This window comes from Manacus candei, unplaced genomic scaffold (genome assembly GCF_025592945.1).
Source record: "Manacus candei isolate 608988 ecotype Guabito, Panama unplaced genomic scaffold, ASM2559294v1 h1tg000014l, whole genome shotgun sequence".
Taxonomy (NCBI): domain Eukaryota; kingdom Metazoa; phylum Chordata; class Aves; order Passeriformes; family Pipridae; genus Manacus; species Manacus candei.
Window position 1 is genome coordinate 50538473 of NW_026138062.1, and position 24003 is coordinate 50562475.

General features: G+C 41.1%; 1 protein-coding gene across 11 annotated transcripts in view; it reads left to right on the plus strand.

The window, feature by feature from the left end:
* Positions 1-24003, plus strand: part of TENM4 (teneurin transmembrane protein 4) — a 600622-nt gene that overhangs the window by 474506 nt on the left and 102113 nt on the right. For 7 of the 11 annotated variants that reach the window (XM_051778647.1, XM_051778642.1, XM_051778649.1 and 4 more), the window contains 2 exons: positions 2635-2661; positions 10102-10248. In XM_051778647.1, the coding sequence (XP_051634607.1) occupies positions 2635-2661; positions 10102-10248 (174 nt within the window). The remainder of the gene's footprint in view (positions 1-2634; positions 2662-10101; positions 10249-24003) is intronic. The other 4 variants (XM_051778650.1, XM_051778645.1, XM_051778651.1 and 1 more) reach the window with 1 other exon arrangement.

The window sequence follows — 24003 nt, forward strand, 5'->3', positions numbered from 1 at the left end:
CCCCTTTAAAGTTCGCCTTTCATCATCCTTCTTGCATAAATAATCACACATGTTCTGAATAGCTGGGGTCGTAATCAGTGCCTCTCCCTTTTGGCTGGAGCAGCTGGAATCCAGACAAGGCACAGGTGGATCCTGATCTCTTCTCCTCAGCTTTCTAACGCATCAATTGTGCCGTTCGAATAAAGCAACTCAGTCTATGCATGGCCCAAGATAAAAATAAGCTCGCCAGTGTCTGGGGAAGGTTCTCACTACCTTGTAGATGTGGTGCTTAGGTACTTTAGTGGTGGACCTGGCATCTTCAGGTTAATGGTTGCACTCAATGATTTTAGAGGTCTTTTCCAACTTTAATTATTCTGTGATTCTACCCTCAGCCCAACAGAGCAGACAGTCAGCACTCAGGCATATGCACAGCAGAAGTTGAGCTGTGTTTGACCCTCTGGCACCCACCCTGCCTTTACTCTGGTTTGGATGGGTACCTTTGGGCAAGAGAATACCATGATTATAGCAGTCAGTGGAAAATATGTGCTTTCCGCTTTGTTCTGACATGATCTTGCATCAAACTGAAGGTAATCTGTCCTGAAGTAGTTTGGCAGCATATTTGACAGTAAATATTAAGCCCAGATGAACTTTAAAGACAGTCTTTTCTCCTGCCCCTGTTACGTAAACTTCTTGTGCCATTCAGCAATGGATGTCTGCTTTCTCCTCTCCTTCACATTTGTGTGATTTCGGTTGAATTCCAGTGATTTCACTGAGGCTCTGTCCACTTCACACCATGGGAAAGATAAAGGGAAAAAGAATATTTGGAAAATGAAGAAGAGTGTGCTGGGGAGAAAGTCCTTCTCAAGGACCTGCCTGCAGCATCGCTCGCTTCTCTCTTCCTTTCCTCCCTCTCTGTGAGCCAAGGGAAATGCTCATGTTATCCTTCCCAATGCATTCAGACAAAGCAAACCAAGTTAACTCAGGCTAACTTGGTGAAAAGAGAGGACTTTCACACTGAAAAATGCTCACATAGCTCCTCCTGTAGCAGATCTGAAGTGGCTTCCAGGAGGAATATGGTGACATGTAACTGAGCGTGGTGCTGCCTTTAGATGCAGGGGACATCTTACAAAGCTAGCTTTTTTTCTGAGCTCCTACATAAATCCTCAGCATGTCCTCCATGCCCACAGGGTTTCCAAAAAAGTGTTGGTGGGGAACAAGATGATACTTTAATACCAGAAGTATAACATGGGAATGAGCCTATATGGGTTTAAAAAAGAAAGATTCCTACTACCATGGAATACTTCCATAGAAAGCCCCATTATTTTTCAAATTACAAGAAAACATTGACACATAACTGACACATGGTTGGTACTGGCAGCTGCCTCCACTGCCATCAGCTGCACCATTCACAGGTTGAGCTGCTGTGGACATCAAAATCCAAGAGACACACTCCTAGGCTTTAGCCATCACCCAAGCAGATGGTGAGCTGTTCTTTCTGCATCACTCCCACTACACGAGGGGGATTAATTCACCTCCTTACCAAGCCTCACAACTGCCCCATAATAGGTTAGCTCTGATCCTCCCATCCCTCCTTGCTTATGGACAATAGTTCTTCAATGGATCCATTAGATTCACAGGATGGAAATTCCTGGAAGGGCTATGACCTCCCAGGTGGGCAGCCTGCCTGAATGAACCTGAAACAAAAAGCTCTTCAAAAGGTACCAGGACACAACTGAGAGATTGCAGGGAGCAGGCAAGAGAACAAGGGAAATTAAGTAGGTATTGAAAGAGAGAAATGCAAGACTCAGAGCCTCTTTTCTTCTTAATAAAGACCAGCTGGTGTTAGGACAGAGAGTGCCGCCTGCTGGCATGCACCAGGACTCCCTAAGGTAGGGCTTCTGCTTATGTCTTTGCCACCAACTTTCTGTTTGATGCCAGAAAATCAATTAGAAGGTGGTTTTCCAAATTAATGTTCCATGGGAATTGGGCACGTGACTGCTCCCATGACATCTATAACTTTCTTTTTTACTTTTTTTTTAGCCCTTCTTGGAATGAGTGTATTAATACTTGCCTATCTGATAGAGCTGCCATGAGGTTAATTTAATATTTGTAAAGTAATTTGATCTGGGGCTAGAGGATGCTGTATAAATGCAACGTATTACCATTACAAAGATCCAGGGAAAAGCCTCTCCCAGTCTGATAATGTCACAGAACTGTGCCTCTTTGTGTGGAAAAATATAAGACAATCAGGTGAGGTGGAGCACATTCAAATGACTCTGCCTTTCCTGATAAAAACCAAAGCAGTCAGAAAAATGGAGGTAGACTTGCAGAGCAGAGCATTCTGATATATATACATATTCACCTATATATATATTTATATAAAAACACATCTATGTATATATATATAACTTTCCTGTTTCTCTTCCTGATTTTAATGAGCAAAGATGACTGGATGCCTAAACACAGCCTTTTCAAGCCTTTTGACTGAGGAGCACTGTGCTCCACCGTTCTTCCTTTTTTTTTTCTCCTCATAATCAAGGTTTTTCTTTTCATATCACAGCAAACTCTGCCTTTCTAGCACCTGCACAGTCTCATAGTAAGCTGCAATGCACTTATTCAATCCTACCTTAAATGTCCTGTCTTTTATCTCCCAAGCTCACTATCTGGATAAGGTAGTGAAAGGTATGCTCTTCCTTCCTATTTTTCCTATTGTCTTTGTGTTTCTTTTTAAAAAAATGCACTGTGAACATGATGTGTTGAGGTTGCATCTCTTCCTCATTATCACCAAAGTGCTCCCTAATGTCTGGAAGGGTGAATTTTCCAGTCATTTAGGTAGGAAATACCTCTGTAAGTGCTGTGACCCTGTGTTAACATCGTATCAGTGTTCCTACCCATTCCCTTGTCCCTGCCCTCCCCTCCAAATCATCTCTCATCTTCAGCCTTCCTACTCAGGTAAGACAAGTCAGTAGGAAACAAAAGTGTCTGTGAATGCAGCAGGAGCCCATATAGTGATGTGTTTTAATTAAATGTCTATGGTCCATTTTGTAACACAGGTGAGTGCACTTTCTGTGTGGATTCCTCACGTTTTTGATCCATGACTTCCAAGTCTTATGTGGGAACTTAAACTAATGATATATTGTTGTTTTGGGGTTTTTTTCCTGAAAAAAATGTTATGACCCCAAAGCCTCTGGTTGCATAAATCTGAAATTAATAATGTTACATTAATGTACAGTACAACAAAATCCAACCTTAGGCTCCCATTTGTAAGTGTAAAGCAAGTCTAGGGCCCAGGTCTTTCTTCAAAAAAGAAGTAAAGGAACTGAACTGTTAAAGAACAGAGATCATCTGCTATCTTAAAAAAAATGCAGTTCTTTATTAATCAGAACAATGAGCTAAATTAATTTAGGAATTTTTAATAGAAATAGGCATTTCCAAAATGCACTTAGCTTTTGAAAAATATTGAAATGGCATGCATATGGTTAAATACAACAATCTGACAATAAACATGATTGAATTGGACACAAATATCTTTCTACATGACTGATTTGACACTAAGAGCAACACAGTGCTGACACCACGCAGCATCATATGTTTGCTGGTTAAACAAACTAAAAAAATTAGGTTGAACAAATCCATTTTTTCTGTAGTGTTACCCTCCTTTTCAGGTTTTGAACAATCAGATATAGCAGCTGTGAGAGCCTGATGATGAAGAACAGATATGCCTAAATACTGGCCCAGTGAACAGTTAAAATGAAGTCTCTACCTTATAGAGCTTGTGTGGTGTGACAAGAAACATGGTTGCCCTACTGACTTCTCAGGATGAATTTACAATTTAATGTTTCTCTATTTTTTTCCATTAAGGCTTAAAAGCAGGTTCAGGTACAATTACAAACAGGGAAAATCTTTGAACAGACAAATATTTATGATGAGGAAATATCTACAGTTTTAAGGCTTCCATCTTCAGTGTAAGGCAGCGGCTGGTAGCTGTCCTTGGACCCCTGTTTATAGATCAGTAGATTGTTCAGTGGTGGTTAGTTTTCTCTAATGGCTTTAGCACCAGTAAAATATCCTCAACTTTATTCATATTAGGAGGAATAAGTGCATCTGTCTTAGATCGAGCAAAGAGGATCACTTGTTGTGCCCTTATGAAGTAATAGGTGGCGTTCTCAGAGGAAGATGAGGATCACCACTAGGGAGTGCAATTAGAACCTCCTGTTAATATTTCACATCTCAGTGTTTTGCATTTCAGAACCCCAGGACTCCTCCTTTTCATCTCAACCTGTATTGGAGAAGGTTGCATCAAAAGGTAGCAGATAAGCATTGAGGGGATAAAAAGATGAGAAGTTAACCTGCGGAGCCTGGACAAGAACCAATTTGCCCATTCAGTGACTCAGTTTTTTAACTAAGTCTTCTGTAGCTGTCATATTCCCTCTGGGAATATCCCCCTTTTTGACTCACCTTTATGCCCAAGAATAAAGACGAATTATATTTAGTGAGTATTTCGGTAGGTAACAGGTTAAGCAACATACTAAGAATAAAAGACTGTCTCTTGCCACGCATGGCTTCTTTTGGAAAGATTAGCAATAGCTGAAACATTAAAAGTACATGGTTTTTTACTTGGCTAACTGCATGGTGTGCATTTTTCAAAACTAAATTACTCATGCCCTTTTGGCTTTCTTAATTATTAACATCTTTCTGGTTGAAATCCCTTCCCAGTAATCCTCTGTTGTCAAGGGTGAGCCTGATTTACTGCTGAATCTTTCCTAGAGCTTTACTATAAACCAGAAAGTCAGAAAAGATGCAGAATTGTTTCTAAATTGGAGGGCAAATTTCAATAGCAAACATCAGCATAATTAAACCAGGAAGCTCTAACAAGACTCGGAGTGGAGTCTTCTAAACTAAGGCCTAATTAACACTGCTAATGCTTAAAATGAAAAGAGGTGCCTATTATTTTAATAATAATTCAAAGAGATGCTGATTTTAGAGAGAGCTTCTTCATCCAGAATATCATTGGATCTCATGGTACATCAACAAAATTAATTTCTGTTGCTGAATATCAATTCTTACTCTTCAAAAATTAATATTAACCACATTAACACTGTAGTGAGGCATATAAACAGCTAGTCTGAAATGTAAAGTTGCTGAACAATATTTGAATTCAGAGATGGCTGCAAGGTAACTTCTTTGGGCTGCTCCTGAAGCTTGAGAGCAAGTGAGAACCCAAGGTCTGACCACAGTCAGTTCCCTCATTTGTGCAATTAAAAACTGTAGGAGCTCTGGCAAGTAACTTTGTAACCTTCCTATTACAGAATGGATCTGGTCAAGGATTTCTGGATTCCCACCATCACAAAATATCATTGTGATAGTTTCAGAGTTGCATGAGTCTGGAGACACTTTGCCAAATTTCTCATCATTTGCAGGGATCAGCTGATGCTTTGCTCCTCACCCTCAGTCCTACAGAAGCTTCTGCAGGGGTCTCTTACTTGTTATTGTTCTCTCAAGCTCCAGGTGCTTGCATCCTCACATGTTGCATTCAGCCATGTCCTACTCGTCTCAGAGCTCAACTGCTGTCTGTGGGACTTACCAGGACATTCATCAGTGCTTTCCTACTGATAATAAATAGTCTTATCTTCTAAGTCCAATTTCAAGTGGCAGTGAGGTTTGTCTTGAAGAAAAATCCTACTGAACGTTGTTTATAACTGGACTAATTAGAGAAGGCTTTAACTGTAGAGATCATTAAGAGCAGATTATTTACCAGCAATCTTAAAAATGGCAGGATAACTTCTGCTGACAGTCTCCTTTGACTCTGATACCCTTTTCTTGTCTAGTTCAAAATTAGCCCACTTTTTATATTGCTTCCCTGGTCTGTTCTGTCTCTTGCATGGCAGACCTGACATCAGTGTGAATGCCCTCCAGAATCATCATCTTTCAGCAGCAATTTCATGTGCTTAAGTTGGAAACTCATATAAAGGGTTTCTTCCCCCTTTTCCCCAAAAAACCTATTCATATGTTTAATTCTCTTAGTCACTCAAGTACAGCTAACACCACAGACAGGAATAATGGATCATTAATGACTTCTAGCTATGAGAAATCAGAGCTGCAAGATTATGGTTGTGTAAATCTGTGAGGATTAAGCCATCCTGCTGTGTTGATATTCAGAAGCACTTTGGAAACAAGATGATCTTTTTGCTTTATTCCCCAGCATGGAGGAAAGGAGAGGATGCTTATTTGTATCGTCCTTTCGTCGAGCAATTTAAAGTGCACTGTTTGTGGAATGAAGAATATTGTACCTTCTTGTCCCTGTAGTGTAAGTGATGGTCAAGTTTTTATGCAGTGAACCAGTCTAGAAATGGTATTACTTATAGGTCCATTCTCCTGGATATATTGGTTTACACATCTGTGTTGTCTTCTAACTTTCTGAAGGTCCAAGTCCTCTGTCAGCTGCTGTTCCTTTTTTTCTTCTATTAATGGTTTACTTTCTCATTACTTCTTAAAACTGTCTACTCTCCTACTAAACCATGCCACTGGAGAGGTTCAATTTAGTCCTCACAGCACTGATAGTTTAAGGAACCTTGTAATATAATGGTTAACATCTGAAAACTTTTATGTTCCTGTACCTGTGATGAACCATTTGTTTCATTAGGAAAGAGTTCTTTCTGGCTCCTTGAAAGAGCTTTATCTCATTAGGAACCAAAGGTGACTGTCTCTTTAGCAGGAAGAGACAAACTTACTTGCTACACTTGAAAGATGCCAAGAGAGTAGAGTATGAAATTACAGGTGGGAGTTATCCTACTTTAGATATCTACAGCATAAATGTTGATATCTCATCTAGTCACCCTGGATTGCCTTAATAGTCAAGAAAAGGAATAGATACTTTTGGAAGGCATAATCTCATGAGGTACTCACTCTCTTCTATCTCTCCTCTCCTGATTGATGCTTTTCCTCTTTTTGTCTGCTTTCTGAAATGCTTGGTTTACTTTCTCTGGGTCCAGGTCAAGAAGATTCAGAGGAAAACCTGAAAGTCCATTCAAATACTCTCAAACACATTTAACGTAGACAATGAATTGCACGCACAATTCAAAGACACAGAACTGAAAGGGGTCTCCTCAGTTAGAGTCCAGTCTTCTGTTAGCAAGGGCAACGACATTGTGTAAAACTTTATATAAATAATTTACCTAGCTCTATGGATAAATAAGTTAATCTTCTTTTCCTTAACACTCTACAGCAAGGCTACTCCAGAACTTCATTCCTTTGATCCTGGTAAATGATTTTTTTTTCTTTCTAATTTCCAGCTAGAAATTATTCATACTTGGTTTATGTCCAAGAGCCTGTTCTTATACCAGCATTATTCTCTTTACCTTAAAAAGATGCTTTCCCTTCTCCATTTTTATCTGTTCCATGAAGTTGTGGAAAACGATCATAGTCTTTTCAGGTTTTGCTGTGCTCTTCTTATTTCCTCAGATGCAGAAGGTGCCTCATTCAAACTATGTCACCCATTTTCTGCCACTCCAGATTCCCTTTCTCCTGAGCCTGGGAGAACAGAGCATATGCAGTTCCATATAAGCTCCTAGTTCTACAGTTTTTCCTTACACTTGCTGGACTCTCCTCACATAAAGCATTTGAAGATCATGGTGTCTTCAACTTCTCATCATTCAACTTGTTTTCATTCTCAATGCACTCCTGTCCAGGTCAACACTACAGCACTTTTGCAAGGAGTTTTCTGCCCAGTCTCTGCAACTGTAGGATAGAAAAGAACTTTTTAGGGTGGGTTATAAAGAGTCCAAGCAGTGAAAACATGAGATGTGCTCAGTGGTGATGCACCAGCCAAGCTCTAATGGAGGCATACAGTATACACATAATATGCACAGTGAGATTTATTCAGAGGTTTTTCATCTTGACAAATTTAAGCCATGGAACAGGTTACCCAGAGAAGTTGTGGCTGCCCCATCCCTGGAAATGTTCAAGGACAGGCTGGATGGGGCTTTGAGCAACCTGGCCTCCTGGAAGGTGTCCCTGCCCCTGGCAGAGAGGTTGGAACTAGATGACCGTTAAAGTCCATTCCAACCCAAACTGTTCCATGATTGTGTGATCCTCTGATTTATAGAGAGAGGGGGGAAAAGTCCTATCTTCTACCACCAGGATGGTCCCATCCAGACTGAATTTATTTACTCCAAAATGGGATTACCTACCTAGCTAAGTAATTTTAGGAGGTTCTTTAATACAAGTCTTCCTCTGTCATTCTCCAAAACAGCTGAATGCTTTCAGTTTGTACTGAAAGTAGGTAAAGGGAACAAACACATAAATTAGCTCTACCATGGAAAAAAACAGATTAAATCATTAAAAGTTTGGCACTGTTGTAAGTAACTGAAGGCTGGATAATTGGAAAATTTCAAGTAACCTTGCCTATAAACAGCTCTTATGTAGTATATAAGTACTAGTATAGTGTATAAATACAAAAATGCACACACAGCAGCATGCTCACACATACACACACATTATGTGCCCCATCCCAGAATACACATTTTAAAAGACTGAAATGCTGAAAAGTATGTTTGTAAATACTGAAAAGTATGTTTGTAAATGAAAAAATTATTTAAGATCCTTTTAAAGGACTTTTCCCTACCACCTTTGTTCCTTTTTCCACTTAGTCCCTGAAAATCTGCCATTTGTTAGAAAACCAGTCCTAAAATATATTTTCTTCTTCTCCTTACTGAATAAAGTTCTGTGAACTAAAAAAAGTTCACTGAGAAACAGTTTTTTATTTTAAAGGCATTTCTGAACCCCATTTCCCCAGTGCAGGACACACGATGACGTGAGGTACCCTACATGCTGTCTCACCACTTCATTGGGCAGACCCTCATGCATCATGTGATCAACCAGATGTTAAGAAAACGCACATCTCTTCATCCCATGGTAACCCTTTAGGACGGGTACGTGTGTGTCATTCACACATGTTCACAAACCTGTCTTACAAAGTTTGCCTGAAAAAACTCAAACTATGTGGCAGGATTGCTTAACACACATATAAATAGACAGAACATTAAAACAGGACTCAGGAAGATTGAATTGTGTTCCTGGTATAATCAGTCCTGCTGAGTGACCTTGACAGTCACTTCAGTCCCTTGTAATTCAGTTTCCTGAGCTGTTAAATGTCTCTCACATTTCAAACGGCTTCTTGGTAAAGATTTTTGAGCTCTGCAGATAAAAAACCCCCAGAAGTGTATAAGCTAAGCAGTCTCCCTCACACCACTTTCCTGTGGAAATTACTCTGTTGTTTTCTTGAAGGGGTGTGGTGTAGGGGTAAGTACGGAAATCTCAGGAGGAGGTCATCAGATGAGAAAATCAAGCCCTAGTAAGCAGACTGGGAGTTTGGTGTTCATTCTCCCTAACTAATTTTTATCACCTATAAAAGAAATGCCTGCCTCTATGCTGGGGTCTCTGTAGTCACTGGGGAGAAATGGGTTCTTCCAGAGCACGTTTCAGCTCATCACCATGAGCATCCAACTCATTGCCATGGGACAATCTGTTTCTCTGCCTACTACAGAGAGTTGATGGTATCTCTGTTATAGATTAGTTCTAACTGGATGAGATGAATCCCACCCAAAATTACTACAGTAAAGAAACTCTCTCTTCCAGATATTTCCTGCATTCCCTTTCCAGCTGGCTTTGAATGCTTAGCAGTCTGACAACTCAGTATGACTGAAAGCCAGCTGCTTTATCCCACTGGGTTTTGAGAATTTTAACCCAAATGAATTTAGATAACCCCAAATCTTGGTCTTATGTAGCAAATGTTTTGAGAGACTCAGAGAGCAAAGTGCTGCCTTGCTTTTACAACCAATGAAGCAGGAAAATCTCAGTGCCTCTTCAAAACTTACAATTCCCTCAGTCCAATGAGTTGAGGCTATGCTGTGAGGACCTCCTGGGAGAGCCAGAAGCAGCAGCCCGTTGAGTGGTCACCATAGCCTGATACCAAACTGGGTTTGTTCCAGGTGGGAAGACAACAAAGTGGAAATGGAGAAATAAACTGAAGGCGAAGGGAAAAAACTGTTTAATTATCCCCTTTCCAGGCTCTGTTCCTTTGTCTTTCCAGTGCATTTGAACGTATGGCTGTTTGCCTTGCAGAGGGATGCCCTGGCTTGTGTAACGGCAATGGCAGATGCACTCTGGACATGAACGGCTGGCACTGTGTCTGCCAGCTGGGCTGGAGAGGAGCAGGCTGTGACACTTCCATGGAGACGGCATGCGGTGATGGGAAAGACAACGATGGAGGTAGGACATGAGCACATGTGATATGTCAGGCTTTGCAGAGCCTATAAACCTCTCACAGTGAATAGTCAGCTGGACTTGATTCTGCAGGGCAGATTGTTTTTTGACAGCTGGTAGAAAACAGACAGCGAAGTCTGCCAGGCTGACTCAGCCAGAGTGGATTGGAATTCAAATTAAATAGGTTTGGACTTGGAGTGCCAGGACTGAAGAGGGACGTTTGTTTATCCTCAGATAAAGTCCATATACCAGAGAGCAGACAGAGGCTGTGCACCTGTTTTATCCCTCCACCCCAGCCTAGTGGCTCAGCAGTGACACAACGGGATCACCTCAGACAGTGAACATTCCTTACTGTTCAAACTTTGCCCTCACTGCCTGAGGTTTAATTAAGGCTCTCCGGTAGGTCACTACTGAGTGGGGGAAACAGGGAGGCTTAGGTGACTGATCCCCATTGGACGGCCCACAAGCCATCCAGTCCCTCTCAAACCATGTTTTATTGATTACTCTTCCATGTGTAATGATGTCAGGCATGTGAATAATAGCTCTGTGTAATGCAAACTTAATATTCAGAGTTATCTCATTACAAAGGAAACCGTGGTGCAGTGTGAAGGTTTGAATTAGAGAGCAGGAGATGAGATATTAAATTTAAGGCATAAGGGAGACTGCATAATTTGTTTTGTTGTCACTCAGCAAAAGGCTTTGTAAACCACAAGTCTGGGCCGGGACCCAGACTGTGAAGAGGAGGCTGCATTTTGCAAGCCTCTGTTTTATCATAGTCACAAGAACAGTACAGTTAAAAAAAAAAAGGAAAAATAGCCAAACCAAGACCATGATTATCTGCTTCACAGCAACTGGGATTCTGATTGAATATTTAAAATACTTCTGCACATCTGGCACGGCAAATGGACCAAATTATCCCTTTAGGAAATATGGAAAGAATTGGAGAACCATGCAAAGGGTACACACTATAAAACGAAGATGGCTTTTTAGCTCATATGGAACTGAATATCACTGTACTCATCTTTCCTATTTAGAGCTCACACAGGGCAGCAATAAAATGCATTGCATCAGATGTGTAAAAATATGGTAAATAGACCCAAGTATAATCCCAGTTTCCACAGGAAAAAAATAACCAACAGAAACCCTGTGAAGTTTTTAGAAAGAGAGAGAGGGAAAGAGTAATCCAGCCCAATGTACAATTTAGACCACAACTGTATGATATCAAAAAGAGTATGACCAGACTTTGAGCAGGTTGGTGGACCACCATCTCCTCGTCTTCTGGTTCAAGGGCTAACCTTGTTACCTGGGTTACTCTCACCTTGAAATGAGCTGCCTTGCTACCCTGCAGGATAGCAGATATAGACAGGAGAGACAAAAGGCATTGACATGTTTACAAGTTAGTGCACATCAGCTGCTAACTTGCATTTGGTGAACTTGTGTGGAGCAATGGTGTACACAGAGAACAGAGCAACTGATAGGTTGTAACTTATTGCCTTATGACAGCTTATTCATGTGTCAGAGCCCACAAATGAGTGTTGACTTTATTCTTGGCACACTCCTTAAAAAAAGCAGGTACATGGTGCACATTACAGATTACAGGTAAACCGTCATACACTATGCTTTTGATTTGCCTGTGTTACTGCTAAGGACTCTCCTCAGCTGGGAAGTGGAACAGTGGAATACATTTACCTTATTGGCTTGATTTTTATACATTTTTATGAATCATTTGTATTTGTGAGCTCAAATCTAGAGTTTCAACCTCTGAGATGTGGGGGCTTGAGCAGTTGTGAGGCACTTCTGTTTTGAAGCCTTAGTCCTTAGTTTGGCAGAGAGATTCAAATATAGTTACACATGGACTGATAAAGAAAAGCTGATTCTCTGCCTGTTTGCTAGGTTTTATGCTGATTTCTATGGCAAGACAGTTTGGAGATCTTTGTAGAACATCATAGCATAATTTAGGTTGGAAGGATTCTCCAGCAGTCATCAGTTCAACCTCCTGCTCAAGGCAGTACTGATTACATCAGGTTGCTCACGGCAAATCTTGAACACCTCCAAGGACAGAGATTCCAACTCTCTGGACAACCTACTCCAGTATATGATCATCCTTATAGTAAATGTTTTTCTCCTAATACCTAATCATAATTTTCTGTGTTCCAACTTAATATTTGTTGCCTTTTGTCCAGCACCATCTGAGACATCCCAGAGTGCCCCAGATGGCTTCTGGCTTCCCCTTTACAACAGCTTGGTTCTCTGGTAGAGCATACATATGTTTTATGTGTGACACCTCCCTTTGAATCTCTCAGATATCCAAAGGCAACTCAAATGACACTAGGTAGCTGTGTTTAGAAGCAGAACTGAGTCCGTATTTGTTGCACCCACTTTGTCACCACAGATATTATACCTTGGGAAGCTGCTGTGCTTTGAAGAACACTGAAGAGATGTATGCCGGAAGCCTCTTCAAAAAACATGTAGTATGTGGATGAGCACTATGGTTTATCCTCTTTTGGGATTGCAATCACTGGAGTGATGCATGCCCAGGGCAGGAGAAAAGTGGTTTATTTTGGTTCACTGGAAAGGATCTCAGGATTATTGTATAATTCATCTTCATATGCACGTGAATGTTGTCAATGAAGGTAGAAATCCTTTCATGAAGCTTTAGAAGTCAAACATCTGAGCTAGTCATGGTGGATATCATCAGTGGAGAGAAAGAGAGTCAGGGCATCATCTCTCTGAGCTATTTCAGATATCACCTCATAAGTGCCTACTTTGGTTGGTGACCACTGCTCTTCATGTCGCTTACTACTCAGAGCAGCATCTCTTGAATTCTAGACACACTACAGGGATTCACTATGCTTGAGCTCACGGGAAGCGGATTCCTACACTGTGGTATCCAGTGTCTGCTAATCAAAATCCCTGCAGCCGGAAATTCCTCAGGATAATGGGAGTCAGAATCTTTTTCATCAGCTCCCAGTCTAATCATACCCTGAGGGAGACGGGTACTAAATTACAGGGTGTGTTTGCCTCTTAAATCTGAAGGCTGTTCAGATAAACAATAACAAGCTGAGCAGGAATCACTTGGAGAGAGACTTGGTGAAATGTAATCTCTGTTCAGGTTAAAAAAAAAGTTCTCTTGGAGAGCAGTACACTCTCCACATACAAGTGTCATTTGTCCAAGCTTGCATTTAGGTTTCACACCCAGGCCCACTTTGTTTACACTTTAGAACACAAAGCCCATCAACTTGAAAGAAGCTGTATCAAGTAACTGAGAGCAGATGATCATCCAGTACCAGTTAAGGAAAAACTATGCAATGACAGAGCTGTAACAATCTGTGTAAAAGGCCAGGATTTTGTGCATTTGACCTAAGAGGCCACCTGTATTACAACAAATGGAAGGTGTTTGCTTAAAACAAGATGAGAAAAGTGGCTCTTGCCTCTCTTCAAAAGAAAATAAGCTCTCTAGTTCGTGGCTGCAAACACTCACTACCTAAGAGTAGTCCTGTCTCACCCCACACTGAGTGTTCTGTCATGTGCTCGGAGAATAAGAAGTTTGAAAGTTTAAAAGATCAAGGAAATTATCTTCTGTGACAAGTCCTAGAAGTGGAGTTACTTGTGGCAAACCTTGAGAAGAGGCTGACATTCCATAGGCTAAACATGGGCTCTCTTGCATTGGTAGACTTCTCTGTTAGGAACAGAGTAACAGGAAAAATGGAGGGGAAGAGAAAAGCATATTCTTCACTAATCTCATGAATATGCTGTTGAGCAGCAAAGCTGTGTTATCCACCTTTGTTCTGGAGAAATCACCTAACCATTGAGAGCCAGAGTTGTCCAGTTCTCCATTTCACTGTCTGGATACATCACATTGTTGTGAAACCATGAGAGAACTACAGGTATTGGACTAAATTACTCTTTGGGTCTAAAAGTTCAAGTAACTTCACTTGTAGGCCTTTATTATTGTTTGGGGCTTTTCCAGAGTAACCAAGTCTTTCAGGTAGGGTAAAGCTTGCTGATTCTTCAGGAATTGGAACTGACCCATCCTTCATTTGCTGCTTTGAACAATTCCAGTTCCTGAACAGCTGGTAAACTCTGCCAGGGGTGAATCTACCTTACTTGTGAAAGGCAAGAGTCTTTCTCAGATGAAAAATATGTCTGAAATGTAAATGTTCATAATATTATCTATCCATTCATATTCATTAGAGGTTGCTGTTCAGTTGTCTGCTGTTCTCTGCTGCCTCTTCCCAATTTCAACAGTTCCAAGGGCTTGTGTTAGTAATTACTGCAGGATAACTTAGATAGATAGATAAACACTGTTCCCAGTCAAATAATGCTGCCCTCTCCTAGCATATATTGCATACCATTACGTAAAAGTACAGAAACTTCATTTTTTTACATGTCACCTGGTCAATGATCTTCCTTTGGGAGTGAGGAAAATAAACCATTTTTCTACAACAACTGTAGTAACAAAGCTTCTGCCCCTCAGTTTATGTCTCATTTAGGCTAGCACAAACAGAGGGTTCCAAGGTACCCATGGCCCCATTTTGCCTCTGCAACTTCAGTCTGTGCTCCACCAGATGCTACCCAAAAGCTAGCAGGTGGAGCAATCCATGTTTTTCCTTCTCTCTATCCTCCTGGGCCAGAACAACTAAAGGTTGCCTTAGTCTTTCAATCCTGGAGCAGTGAGCAGGTCAGAGCCACCAAGCCTCTGCACACAGGATTTTTGCCTTTTCTTGCGTCCCTGAGCATTAGTTATTGCTGCCACCAGGAACCAACTCTCACTTTAGGGACAATTTAATTCAGGAATGGCTTCTCTGAGGCAAATCAGTGCTGTTTGTTCAACTGTACCATAGCCCATTGGTGCAACTCCCCAGAGTAACGCTTCGTGTCTTGCTTGTTGCAGTCAAGGATCAGGTAGTGCTTGTAGTAAGGTGGAGACTTACATAATGCTTTGGAACAGCAGCTTTTTGAATTCTTTGGCAAGAGAAATTTTGGCACAGCACACTGGCCTTCTTAACACCCATGTGTTCACCATCTGTCCACCACATGCCAAATAGTGTATTAGAGAGCTGGCAGGAGTCTGCACTGATCTTTGCCAGTACACAGGGTTACACATGAAGGTAGCTTCAGGGTTGTAAAGGGAATTATAAAGAATCCAGGAGAACCCCAAAACGCAAACCTGTGTCTTTGCAAATTCTTGAGCTGCAGTTGAGGTGATGGGATGCTTTTATTTTCTTTTTCTTTTTGCACACTGTTAGAACCTTTACTTCATGCTGCAAGGCTTTTACAGCATGAGAAGATCATCTCCTGGGCATGGTGTGTGAGCTGTCTACGTCCTCAAAAATATAAAAAATCATGCATTAATGTGCTGGCTACACTTATGGAGCAAAGTGTTAAGATCTGAATGCACCTGGGAAAACAGCCATCATAAATTAGTATTTACCATCACAAATAGATTTAGTCAAACAACAGGGTCATCTGGGAGAAACCACAAAGCACTGCTAAAAAGATGAGAAAGTCTGCTGTACCTGAAAGTCGAGCTAGCTTGGATAATTTCTTATAAATCATCCAGCTCCTCTTCCTTTGTTCCATGATGACTGTTAATCGACCTTTCCTCAAATAAGAAAAAATGACCAGTTCATATTTTTTGGGTTTCAGCTCTTTTCTGATCCTGTGTTGGATGGTAACACTTGGGTGTCACCTGTTGCTGGTTGTTAGCAGCAGGGCTGGCAGGAGGGCAGTGTGAACCCAGGCATTACAGCATCCAGGAGCAGGTGTTGCTGGTGCCATTGCAGAGGATGATGTATTGTGAACTGGGGGTCTAGCAGTGCCTTGCCTTGACACCTTGGGAAAGTTCCTGGAACTTTTGACTAGTTCTTAGTAAGATACCTTTTATTAATAGATTCAGAAAGAAACTATGAAAGTGGTTTCTGTGTCAGAAAAACCCTACCATTGTCTGCTGAAGTAAGGGAACTTATGCACGGGAAGGAGGCACTGCTGGTCCCTAAGATGTATCAAAAGGTGACTTGAACCAGCTTCAGTAAAAACAGGCTTGGACATACATTTCACAAAGCATTTCTGCAGCTGAACAGGTGCTTAAACTGTGTTTGGGCACCAATGTTTAAAGCAGAAGTAAAGGAAAGCTCTACCAGACCTGCTTTAGCATCTGAGGCAAACTCTTACAACCTCTGTGGGACAGAAAGTCCCCTTAAAATCCTAAGGTTTTGCCCTAAGTGTGCTCAACATGCATAGCGTATATGGTCGCTTTCCTCATGACCAGGATTTGAGAAACATGCCTGTATCTTCAGTTGTCTGAGACCACTTCCCAAGCTGTGCTCAGATGATTGCTTAAATTGGCTTGGATTCAGTCAGAATATATTAGGGTGAATTTTTCAGCAGTAGCTTAACACTTGCAGCACTTGCCAGGAAAGCGAGAGACCTTGGTGACAAGGATATCTCAGCTGCTGAGGGTGTGAAACCACTGTTGCCACAAAAAAAAAATTGCTAAGATTTGAATCCCTTTTGCTCAGAGGAATCACTTTTGAGATATCACTTTTGAGAGGTGCTTTGGCTCTTGAAGGAGGCGGTTTCAGGTCCACTACTGCATGACCATTGATCAGGTTAATCAACTTGTACTCACTCTCTTGTCTGAATGCTAGTCATAAAATCATAGAATATCCTGAGTTGGAAGGGAGTCACAAAGATCATCAAAGTCTAGCTTCTGGCCCTGCACAGGACAGCCCCAAGAATTGCACTATGTGCCCGAGAGCATTGTCCAAATGCTTCTTGTACTCTGGCAGATTTGTGCTCTGACCGCTTCCCTGGGGAGCTTATTTGGTGCCCACCCACCCTCTGAGTGAAGAACCTTTTCCTAATATCTAACCTAAACCTCTCCTGACACAACTTCAGACAATTCCCTTGTGTCCTGTCACTGGTCACCACAGAGAAGAGATGAATGCCTGCCCTTCTGCTTCCCCTTGTGAGGAAGTTGTAGACTGCAATGAGGTCTCCCCTCAGTCTCCTCTTCTCCAGGCTGAACAGACCAAGTGACCTCAGTCACATCTCATATGACTTTCCATCTAGATCCTCACATTCTTTGTGGCCCTCCACTGGACTCTGTCTAATAGCTTTATATCATTTTTTATATTGCAATGACCAAAACTGCACACAATATTCAAGGTGAGGCCATACCAGTGCAGAGCAGAGCAGGAAAATCACCTCCCTCGACTGGCTGGCCATGCTGTGCCTGACGCACCCCAGGATGCAGTTAATCTCTCCTAAGCTAGGAAGGGCCCTGACATGCCTTGCTCAGCTTCATGAAATTGCTTCAAATCCTTGATTGCCTGTGTTGTTTGCTGGCTGTGCAATTTCTAAGTCCCTTGGTTAAAAATCTGCCTGGAGAAAGGAAGAAACCAATGAAACCAGCTACATCAACTGTACTCTCCAGAGCAATGATGACTTCGGGGATGCTGTGAACTTGTAGACTCTAAACACATTATTATAGCTCTGGTTTATGCCCAACTAATGGTGATTATCATGTGATTTCTGTCATTTCCTCCTTCCACTTCCCTTCATTTTCTATTTATATTTTTTTTTTTGTAAAAGAGAATGTAGCTCTGGATTAGGATAAACATTTTGCAGAGTATTTCTGCAGTGACTAGCCCTGCAGAGCTCAGCTTCTGCACAAGAGCCCAAGGAATTCTGTAACTCAAATACATGATTACTATTTCATATGACTATATTATTTCAAACTTCCAAACATATGCTGAACACTTAGAGAAAGATGTGAGGGCAAATTCTTTCCCAGGCAGCCAACAGTCTAATATAGCCAGGATACAAACAGTGAGAAGCTTATTCAGGTGAAATCAAAACAGAGCAGGTGGAATAGAAAGAGAAGAGAACATGAATAGCTAACATGGTGACAGAGGACTGGCAGTCACATTGCCATTGTTCATTATGGTTGGGTTTTGTCCCCCTTTGATTCCCTACAGGGGACCCTAAAGCTACAACTCTTTTGTTGAATATAGTGCTTTTCCTCTGCAAAGCACTGTAATAAAACCTATTTATTTCCCAAATCCAATTCAAGTAAATTGAGTGTTGGTCCTCAACTCAGGGCAGAACAAGATTACTCCTGTAAATCTTCATCAGCATAAACATTCATGTGAACAATGATTTATATTTATGCAAAAGTACCAAGCCATTCCTTTAGTCTGTGTTTCACCAGGCCTTAGACTAGAACTGGAAGGTTAAAACCTGATTTGCTCAAGGGCAGGACTAACACCTTGTTATCTTAACCTTTGAGCATCTACATTTGAAACCCTTCCTGTCCAAACTCTTCCAGTAATTCATCCAAAAACATCACAGGACAAGACAGTGTCCCCACAAAAAGTGATAGTGTTGACTGATGAATGGCACAGAAAGGGAAGGGAAACATAAGAACTGGATAAGGTGAGAGACACAATTATTTGTATAATCAGTGCATTTTATGCTTTTGTTGGCAGTGGAAATACTCCTAAGAGAAGATGGGGTTTGATTCTTACTTTTACTTTCTACTTTTGCTTTGCCTAGTACAGTTTCTCATAGCTGCTCTTCCCACTGCAGTCAGTGGCAAAAAGTGTCATGGTCTTTGGCAGGAACAATCCTTCAGTTTGTCACATATGCTCTCCCAGATTTACCCTAATCAGGCTCTTTAAATTCAGCTCCTTCTGACTGCCTGTCTCACTGGGGCTCCCGATGTGCATCACAGAATGCTCTCTGTGTATAAACAGGCCCATTCCTACCCATGGCCTGCCTGTTGCAGCCTGGCACCTGACACGCAGCACCTGTCAGAGTCTGCTTAAACACATAATAACACCTCTGGCTGCAGGTTATTTGCATTCTGTTGTTCATGTTAACATGACAGATTTTTGTTGCAGCATTCATAACTGTGGAAACGCTCAATTATTCAGTCTCAGCCAGCTAAGATACTGCCCATAAAATCAGCCAACACAATTGTGGGGCCATGAAAAGTCACAGCTAATTTGAAATTTTGTTAGCTCTCGGCTGATCTTGTTTACTGCAGAAGCTGTGTCTCAAAATCAGCCCTTTGCTTCTGTACAAAACTCTGATCCTTGACCCCTTATTGGTGTCACATGGGGTTAGGTGAGGAACCTGGAAGCTAGACTGCACAGGACTCAAAGGAGGAATGAGACTGCTGTAGGATTTGTGAGCACTTTGCATCCAGCAAGTGCAGCAAAAACCCAAGGAATGCAGGCACAATATCCCTGTTGCTGCTGAAGAGTATTTTGTGGGATAGTAGTGGTTGTGAACATGAGAATAAGCTTTTGTTCTGGGGAGGGAATAGTTTAGAAGTAAGCTAGAAGATATGCCTCTCCTAATAAACAGCAATGTTCAACAAGCACATAGTTTTTCCTATCGGTTAGTGGCTAGTTGTGTGCCTTAGGATTGTAATCCATTTCTAGCATTCAGGGAAGCCAGGGAGTCTGGACATGAAGGCTGACAGGCAAGGAAGACAGTCACAGAACCTCTTTAGTTAATCAACACCTTCCCAGTCCCGCATGCTCAGGTGGTAAGGAGCATGTCCCATGTAACCAGTGACTCTAATGGTGTTTACCATTCCAGCCTTATTTGTGTCATAACACACCTGGAAAAGGTTCAGTTTATATGTTGGATTTTTGAGAACAAAATTACTTTTGACTTGGATCCTGCAACTCCTTTTGTGGCAAATACCAGAAATAGGGATCCTCCAGCCAACTTGAAGGTCCAGGTAGGCAAGACAGAATGCTGTGTCCTCCACACTGACACCAGTAGCTCCAGATTTTAAAAATTTTGCATTGGTTTGGTTGGATGTATTTTTTTGTATACTATGTAAACCTGATAAAACAATTTTTAGGAACTGATGGGTCACAAGCAGTGTTTGAAAGCCAAATAAATTTAGCTCATCTTAAATTTGGCATCTAGGTGACTATTTGTGGAAGGCAGTTATGATATTGAGTATCTCGTGAAATTCCTGAGTAGGGTCAGCATTTCCATCTGCTGTCATTATCTAACGTAGTTGTTCCAGTAGTTATAGTGAGAGTGTTTAAAGTCAGTTAATATCAGGTGTTTTCCAGCTGGTATTATGCAAAGGTCATACTTTTTAGGCCAAGGTCCTGCTCCAAGAAGGCACAGATAACTTTAGAGTTCAGCCCCTCCAGGAAGCAATGCTTCTGTGGAGGACAAGCTGAACATACATTGCAGATACAAACCTTTAGTGAGAATTGTGGTTATTTCATTGGCTTGTGCTGACACTTCAGAGTCCTTTGGGACTGGAACAGATGTTTTGTGAACAGAAAATAAAAAGACAGTCTTGGCTCCCTGGGAGTTTACAGTCTAAGGTAGTGTTTTAAAGAGCTCACTAATGGGATTGGTGGATTTGTAATCTTTAAAACGAGTCAGAGCATCATTCTAAAAACAGTATTGCAACTCTACCACAAGACACGAGCTAGATGAGTCATCCCAAAGTAAAACTCACTGACTAGTAATATACAGAGTGCAGATTATCTGATAAAAGTGGACTTGGTCCCCTAAAATTTTATATTAGCTGAATAAATTGGAATTGGTTTATCCTCAGTGGCAGAAAAGGAAGGTTTTCTGCATGAGCCCATTCTCCTTCTTGTCCCTTTCTGAAATGAATGAGACAGGGCTCACAAGATGACCTCCAGAGGTGCCATCCAGACTGATTTATTCTGTGATTACATGAGTCTTAGTGAAAGATGCAAACCATTGAACACATTATTTACCAGATGTGACAATGTCTTGCCAATGGCACCCTTTTCACAACAACAGTGGTTTGATTCACCCCGTGGTAACTCTGAGATTGCAAAAGGTGCAAAGGAAGTCTGACAGAAGGGTTTTGTTTTGTTTTATTTTTGACAGGACTGCCAGAAGGACAGGTATATGTATATAGGATGCATAAAAAGTGTCTAAGATGTAAAAACTCCTATGCATGGAAATAAGGAACACAAGAAATGTCTTAAAATCTGGCTCAGTGACAGAACTCTGAATTAATGTTAATTGGAAGGCATCCATGATTGAAGCTGTTTCTGAAGGGATCCCTTGGAACTGGTTGTTGTATTCAACCCTACTCAGCATTTTCATTATTGTCTTAGAATGTAGTTTAAATCTCTCCTGGTAAAATCTTCAGGTCACCTAAAGCTCAATATGGTGGTAAATAATATACCCAGATCATTTTGGTGTAGTGATCTGACTCACATCGCTACAAGGTCACGGTCAAACAAAACGTGTCTTAATGCAGCAAAATGCAAGATAGCCCTGGGAACAAACAAAGGATGTTATACAGGTGGATTGGGAGACTCTTGAGAAGCAATGACTCAGAATGGGATTTCAAGGTCACTAAAGATGATTGTTTCAACATGAGTTCTCAGTGCAAGGCTGTTGCAAAAACTCTACTGTGAACCTTAAAAGTATAAAAACCCAAAAGTTGGGAAGTGGTCTCTTTTCTGTGCCCAATATTGCTGCTGTAGTGCTGTGTCCAGTGTTGGTGTCCACACATAACAATAGATGTGAAATTACTGTAAAGAAATCAAAGGGTGTTATACACCAAAAAAGTCCAGTGGCTGGGAAATAAACCTTACAATTGGAAGTTTCATCTTCCTCAGCTGTTCAAACAAAAGTTTTGGATTGGATTGTTGCTGTGTGAAGGTACTTGCACATGGAAAAGATATTGGAGCATACAGAGCAGAAGGAAATATTGATAACCTTATGGACAAAGGCAAAACAAGACACAGTCATGGGATATTGGAGTTAGACAAATCCAACCTTGCAATGAGATGCAGTTTCCTAGCAGCAATTAAGCATTTTGAATAGCTTACTGGAGGAGGTGGTGGACTCACTGTAATCAGCTGTCTTTGATATATGAGATATCTTTCTAAAACACAGGCTTTAATCCAGTTCTGGGTGGGAAAAAAATTAACAGCCTGGAGGTATAAGAGGTCAGATAAGTTGATCATAGTAGCCTCTTTGACCCTAAAGCATATGAATTACCATTATCTCTCTACGCAGGACTTGAAGCTTTTCATGGAGTTAATTAAGCAACACATTTGTTCTCTGGACTGAAGTGCCATGGTCATATTATAGGTATATGTAAATAAGGAAGCTGCCACTTTTTAAAACCAAGAGCTGTATAAAGGTGTCCATAACTAAGAACTTACAGTGCAGCCTACCTGTACTCTGGGAGCTGCTGAAGTTACAAATCTACGTGGGGATCATGGGTCTGTGGCTTTGCTGCTGCAAAAATTGGGATGCAAAAGCCATTAATCCCATGTTCACCTCCTTCCGTTACCTCTCTGAAAAATCTGCAGTGAGTTTTAAGGAAAATAAAACTTTATGCTTCATATTGTTCTGTGAGATCATACCTTGCTATCTTTTCCTTTGCTGCTGGTGCTGGCTTCTCACGTTTGTTGTTGGATTGGACAATTAAAGCCTGAGTTTTATTTTGTTCTTATTTTATTTTTGCTTAATCGGTGCAGGTCCCTGGACACCTTGCTCTTCATGGGTAGGGAGCTTCTTGCAAAAGTCACTTTATCCTCACTTTTCTGATGGATCCAGTGAGACATCTTAGGGCATGAGAAGTCATAGCTGTGTACAATGTCATTATATGACAACACCTTACAATTTACTGTAGGGCACCACTTGGATGATTTGTGAACCATACAGTAAAAAAAGCAAGAAAACTGTATTCAGATGGAGATATCACTATTTATGATCTGATTTGTAGCTTAACTCTTGCTGTTCTGCATGACTCAGACAAAAATAGCCGCTACATTTCTTAAGCTAAAGAAATGCTTTTTCCTGAAACTGTTGTTGGTATTAGAGGGGGCTGAGTAGGTAAATGCCATTTCAGCTCTTGAGGACGTTGATAAATTTAGGATATAGGATGTCAGTGACAAATGCCTCTGGTGTAGTTATCCCCAACTTATTCCACACATTAGTTGAAAGGCTTACCTGCAGATGAATGCTCATCATTCCCACCTATTCAAAACATTGTCTTTTGCGTCTGTTCTTTAAACATTTATCTACAGTTTCCTGCAAAACATTTCCTTGCTGTCCTGTAGCTTCAGGTCCCAAAACGCATTTCTGATGCGTGGAAGAAAGACAATGTAATGAAGTATGGTACAGCTGGTTTGCCACCCTCTCAGCCAAGTGTCTGTAGCCTTAAAAAACACTATTAATGTGTGGGAGAAAAAGACAACATTTTATCTTGCTTAACACTATAGTTGATATAGTAACAGTGTTGTTTTGTTGCTTCTTTTCTGTTTCTTTTTTTTTTTTTTTTAGGTAGGTAGCTGTAGACAAGCATATTACATCTAAGCAGGTCTGTATTCTGTGAATGGTCTCTCAAACTCCATCTGAAACTTGACTTTCCAGAATCCTACTGATCTAGTCATCTGCAGCAAGTAATTTCTTTAATGGGCAAATAAACCCTGATTAGTTCTTTTTCATTATCCCTAGTGATCAAGAGAAAAGGCCAATGGGTGAGCTGAAATTCTTTTTCTAGCAATTTTGCAAGGAGTCATAAAGATGTAAAGATATCAGAACAGATAGAGGTAAGGATAACAGATGGGATTTCCCAAAGCACTTTACTGGTCTAACACTGCTCCCATTATCATTAATGGCAGGTGCAGAGCACTTGTGAAAATGACTCACTGTGTGTGGGGGCTCATGTACATGGAGCAGATACTCATTGTGCTTTGACCTACTCATAGCCAG